Source organism: Sorex araneus, chromosome X (assembly GCF_027595985.1).
Source record: "Sorex araneus isolate mSorAra2 chromosome X, mSorAra2.pri, whole genome shotgun sequence".
Taxonomy (NCBI): Eukaryota; Metazoa; Chordata; class Mammalia; order Eulipotyphla; family Soricidae; genus Sorex; species Sorex araneus.
The window spans coordinates 316414263-316420262 of NC_073313.1; the positions used below are offsets into that span (position 1 = coordinate 316414263).

Below are 6000 nucleotides of genomic sequence, written 5' to 3' on the forward strand. Positions count from 1 at the left end.
AGTGTTTGGGAGATTTCTGGGAAAGTATTGCCATGTTTCTAACTAATCTGTCGTAGATTTTTAAAAAATATGGCAACTGATACCAAGAAAACTAAGCAACTTATAAAAAAAAAAGAGGGGGGAACATGAGATAGTGATCAGGGTACAAGGGTACATGCCTGGCACACACCAAACCTGAGTTTGACTCCTGGCACCATACAGCCGTCCCCCCACCCCCACCCCCAGCACAGTCAGATGCCCCGAGGGCCCCCCACAGTGCTGGGAAGGATGACCACAGGGCCCCAGAGCTCCATTGCTTAGGAGGCCCTTCACCCCCCAAAAAAAATGTTATTTATTAAATCCAAAAAAAAGGAAATGTAGACAACAGATGTAATGACAGTATACATCCTTGCGTAGCTGTGAATAATAAAACACAATAAAAACTATAATAAACACTTCCCAGAGATTTGACCAAATCTGATTTTCAACTGTAATTGAGGAGAAAAGGAGAATGAGGTATAAAATAAATATTTAATTAGCATAACATAGTCAACATAGAACATAGAAATCTATGCATTGATTCAGAAATACATGCAGAGGCTATAAGAATTCAAAGTGCTGATGAGAATGGGAAGAGGTAGGGGAAAGAATTGGTTTTAAGATACAAATCTTTGAGGGGCCGGAGCGATAGCACAGCGGGTAGGGCGTTTGCCTTGCACACGGCCGACCCGGGTTCAATCCTCGGCATCCCATATGGTCTTCCAAGCACTGCCAGGAGTAATTCCTGAGTGCAAAGCCAGGAGTAACCCCTGAGCATCGCTGGGTGTGACCCAAAAAGCAAAAAAAAAAAAAAAAAAAAAGATACAAATCTTTGAGCCCCCTGCTTGGAAATACGTTTTTTAGTGGTATGACCCAGCACTGCTCTGGGGTCACCGAGGCTAAACCCAGTGCTGCTCAGAGGGCCTCATGGTGCCAAGGATCAAACTCAGGGTCTTGCCCGTGCAAGGCATGTACTCTCCTACCTGAACATCTCCTTGACCCAGATGTACACAATAAGCACAGCAATCTCCCAGCTAGTAAAAACTATTCATGGTGCCACCATCTCTCCAGCTGGCTCCTACCTGCTACCAAGCCCTTCTGTGGGATCAAGCCCTCAGCCAAGGGTGCTTCTCTGTCTCTGGGTTCTACTTCACCATGGGGTGGGACGAGCGCTTAGTCTAAGTTCAGGACATATGAGTCTCACTCAACCAACAAATGAGCAAATAGGTGGAAGAAGCCCACCAGACTCCTCTGGGGGACCACTCAAGCCAGGTAAAAAAGGCTACAGCAGGTGGGGAGTCAGTAAGATGCAGGAACTGAGACAGAGTAAAACTCGGCACACTGAGCTGCTGAAAAACAAGGACCCGCCAGCATTTCCATTCTGCTCCAAGCAGAGCTAGTCAGCCAGCCTGCCTGCCAGCCTTCCTTGCTACCTTCCTTCCAGAGAGCCTGCCTTGTACTACGTCTGATGAAGTAAAACCCTTCTACAAATATCCTGTGTTAGTGGAAGGTATCACTGTACCTATCCAGAGTGCTCAGAACTCGGTCCTGCACCTACTGGCTATGTGGTCTCATGAGTCACTTTGCCTGTGGAGACACACTTAAGTGAGACTTCCTTCATCATTACACTTCATGATGGGACAATGGGAGTGGCAGCTTCCAAACAGTAGGTATGCAGATGAATCTGGATGACATATGACAAGCCTGATGCAAAGTAATTACTCAATGATCACAGCTATTATGTTTATAACGGATAAAGGACTTTTAAAAGTAACATTAGTTTATAATATATGTACATTTCATGTCTGTTCATCCTATGACTAATGATGTATATAAGACTATACAGATGTAAGCCTTTATATATCACATCTTAGCAAAATCAGTTTGGGTCTATTACCTTTTAGAACCTTGAACTGTGATCACTGTCAACACTGAAAACTTGAAAATGAGGAGGGATGTAGCTCAGTACAGATCGCATGTCTCACATGTATGAGGCTTTGCCTCTGATCCCTAACACTAAAGGGGAAAAAAGAAGCTACCCCTTCTATCTACCTATAAAAAAAACATTGCAAATATGCTGCACTGTACTCCCATGAGAAAGCACATGTTTCGGCAGCTTACACTTTGAAGAACATCCGATCACATCAGAAGAAGTAGTTAGGGGGGCTGGAGCAATAGCACAGCGGGTAGGGCGTTTGCCTTGCACGCGGCAGACCCAGGTTCGATTCCCAGCATCCCATATGGTCCCCTGAGCACAGCCAGGAGTAATTCCTGAGTGCATGAGCCAGGAGTAACCCCTGTGCATCGCCGGGTGTGACCCAAAAACCAAAAACCAAAAAAAAAAAAAAAAAAAAAAGCAGTTAGGTAAGTGTAGTAAGAATCTCACCATTGCTGAGAACAGGCTTCAATGTCAAAATGGAAGGTGCTGAAGAGGTGTTTAGGGCAAGATGTCGGGCTCGGAGATGGCCTGCAAAATAAAATGGAATCAACATAATTTCTTCATGGAAAGTAACATTTTTAACATCAAGGGAATAGTAATACATATAGGAAAAAAGATCCAAAACAAATGAAAAATGAGTCAATTCCAAGGTCCATTTTCACTGCCCAAGTAGGCGACAGCATGTAACTTCTCCTTCACCCATACACTCAACCATTTCCAAGCCCAGGGAATTCTCCTCAACCCTCAATCCTCTGAGAGCTGCATCTTCTTCTGCACTTCCACTATCGCTTCTCTGCTGGGTTGTCTTCTCATGCCTCAGACCCTCTTGGGGGCACACCTGGCTTCCAGATTTTCTGCTGTCACATCGACCACCTAAAGATCTGGTCAGGTCCCAGCCCTCACCACCATGCCTTGGCTCCCAAATGCCTGCGAAACAAGCTCAACACATCCTACAAGGCCTTGGGCAACAGCCTCATCTCCCACCATCTTCCCCTCCACTCTGCAGCTGTCTGTCACACGCTAGGCTTGAACACGTTCTGTTCTTACATCCTTGTATCTCTGACACCTCCTGGCTGGTATGAAATGTGTCCCTTGGTGAGCACTACTAGCCTGGTCTTTCTGGAGGCCCTGCAGCACCCAGATGTAACCATACCAAACACCACCTCGAAAACTGGAGTTTCAGAACAAGCTGACAACATCCACTAGCAGGTGATGTTTGAAAACGGGCCAAGACCAACCAATGAGGAAAAAATTACTTTTTCCATAAAATGGTCAACTGAAGAGCCACATTCCAAGGAAGGGACTGGAGCCTACATCATATCTTACATAAAAATGGAATGCAAATCAGAGCAAACATAAAAATCTGCACAGACACTGTATAAATACTTATACACCAGAAAGAGAAAACTCAGGTGGTGGTATAAATGCAAAATTCGTAGAAAAAAAACATCAAGGTCAATCATCATGACCTTGAATCTGGCTTCGGCTTCTTAGATATGACCCTGAAAATATAAGTGATAACAGCAATAACAAAAACAGATAAATTGTACTTCATTAAATTTTAAAACTTTTGGGGCTGGAGCAATAGCACAGCAGGTAGGGTGTTTGCCTTGCACGCGGCCGACCCAGGTTCGATTCCCAGCATCCCATATGGTCCCCTGAGCACCGCCAGGAGTAATTCCTGAGTGCAGAGCCAAGAGTAACCCCTGTGCATCGCCAGGTGTGACCCAAAAAGCAAAAAAAAATAAAATAAATAAAAATAAATTTTAAAGCTTTTGTCCGGAAAGCGGACAAGAGTGGAAGGATAATACACTGCATGGAAACTATTTACAATAGCCAGAATCTGGAAAAAATAAAAGTGCCCGAGAACAGATGACTGGTTAAAGAAGTTCTGGCATATCTACACAATGGAATACTATGCAGCTGTTAGAAAAAAAAGAAATCAAGAAATTTGCATATAAGTGGATCAACATGAAGAGTATAAGTGAAATAAGTCAGAAGGAGAGGGACAAACATAGGACTGCACTAATTTGTGGAATATAAAATAACAATAGGAGACTAACACCTAAGGACGGTTGAAATAAGGGTCAGGAGGCCTGCCACTGGGCTTGGAAGCCAATCTCATGCGCTGGCGGGGAAGGTGGCTGGGATGGAGAGAGGAGGGGATGGAGGAGCACTAAGTAAATGATGATTGGAGGGATCGCTCGGGATAGTAGATGTGTGCTAAAAGCAGACTAAAAACCAAACATGATGGCCACTTGATACCTGTATTGCAAACCATAACAACCAAAAAGACAGAGAGTAGGAGGGAACATGCCTGTCATAGAGGCACGGGGTGGGAAGGGGTGGGGGTGTGGGGAGGGATACTGGGAACATTGGTGGTGGAGAATGGATGGGTGCTTGAACATTGTTTTGATTGAAACGCAATCATGAAAGTTTTAAGTCTGTAAATGTATCTCACAGTGATTTACTAAAATAAAAAGAAATTTGTAAATACACTGCAAGGAATAAAATGTTTGTAAATCAATAGCTGACAATGGACTTGTATCAGGGTTATATAAAGAATACCTCCAACATAAAGATAAAGAAAGATCATTCTTCCTATCAATAAGATCGCACCGAAGACAGGCTCAAAAAGCAGGTGCTATCTGAACATAGCATTCAGAAAGAAGGCGGTGGCCACACTCACAATTAAAAGTTTAAAACAAGAAAGTTCAGACCTCATACACACACCCGCATAAAACCTCCTGAGGTTCCAGAGATCTTAGGATTCGGGAACTGCAAATGCTTGGACTGTAAGAACAGTTTGGAGAGGAGGCAAAGAAACGGTGCCTCGAAGTAAACTTTCAGTGGGCTTTTACCAGTCCTCTGCCCTGGGAGACGGTTTTGGGGTAGAAAGAGGACACAACGCACCCAGAGCACCAAGATTACATGCGCGCCCCTCACGAAGGCGCTGAGCACCCCCCTGACGACAATCACGCACGCCGGCGGTGCGAGGCTGCCGCTCCCTCCCCAGGGGCGGCTCCCCTCTACCCCGGGTCCCCCCACCAAACCGTGCCCCTTCTGGGCCGGACACCACGAAAGACCTGGAGGTGTCTCCAAGGTCCGAGAACGACCTTGGAGAGAGCCCACTGCACCGTCACAAGCCGGGCCAGCCCCGTGCTCCAGAGTGCACGGTGGCGCGCAAGGTCACACAGAAAAGCCCGGACTGCACCGGGCGTCTGCAGACCCGGGACGAGCTCCCCACGCCCACCACGCTCAGAGCCCCAGAGACCAGGACCCGACTCTCACCGGCTCGCGCGCCGCACAGCGCGGAGAAGCAGCTCGCCGCGCGCACGGCTGCCGCCATGCTGGGGCCGCGAGAAAGCCACCGTCCGGGCAGCCCGCCGCGCCGCCTGACAGGCCAACGCCCGCCGTCGCGCCGAGGTGCAGGCTGGGAGGCGGGACTGCCGGACCGGAAAGAGGCCGGAGTGAGGCCGGCATAGCGGCGGACAGCCCCGCGGGGTCCTCGCGTGAGGACCCGAGGGCGGGGCTTGCCGGGCTTGAATCCTGTTGGCGGCCTCTGCCCTCGGATCGCTGATTCCGACCTATTATTTACAGCCGCTCCTCCGCACCCCCTGGCTAGAAGTGCTGGCGCGGAGGAGCGTCACCGGAGGCTCCGCGAAGAACCGAGAACTGAGTGAGATGTACTGAATGAGAGTCAACATGTTCACATCCAACCCCTCTCAACCCGTTGATTTTATTTCAGCACGACGGTTTCTTTGATCTTCCTAGGGATAGGAAACTCAGGTCTTTATTCCGACTCTAGCGCTCTGCCACCCACTCACGTCCCGGTTCACAATTGCCTTTTAGGTTTTTGCCTGCGGAAGCCACACTTGGCTTTTTTTTTTTTTTAATTCCTCACGGCATGGATTTTACCATTTTCTGGGCCTACCTAAATGATCCAGGTACTAGGAGGAAACAAGCTTCAGAGAAGCTAGGATCTTGCTCAGACAGACCTCTGGTATCCAAATTTAGTATTAAAATGTGCAAACACGGAGTGG

The 6000-nt window shown here is 47.5% G+C and overlaps 1 protein-coding gene across 1 annotated transcript in view; it reads right to left on the reverse strand.

The window, feature by feature from the left end:
- MRPS5 (mitochondrial ribosomal protein S5) overlaps positions 1-5399 on the reverse strand; it is a 29719-nt gene extending 24320 nt beyond the window's left edge. The window contains exons 1-2 of the mRNA XM_055122015.1: positions 5249-5399; positions 2405-2485 (exon numbers count right to left, since the gene is read on the reverse strand). Of these exons, the coding sequence (XP_054977990.1) occupies positions 2405-2485; positions 5249-5306 (139 nt within the window). The 5' untranslated portion in view covers positions 5307-5399. The remainder of the gene's footprint in view (positions 1-2404; positions 2486-5248) is intronic.
- Positions 5400-6000: the final 601 nt, after the last annotated feature.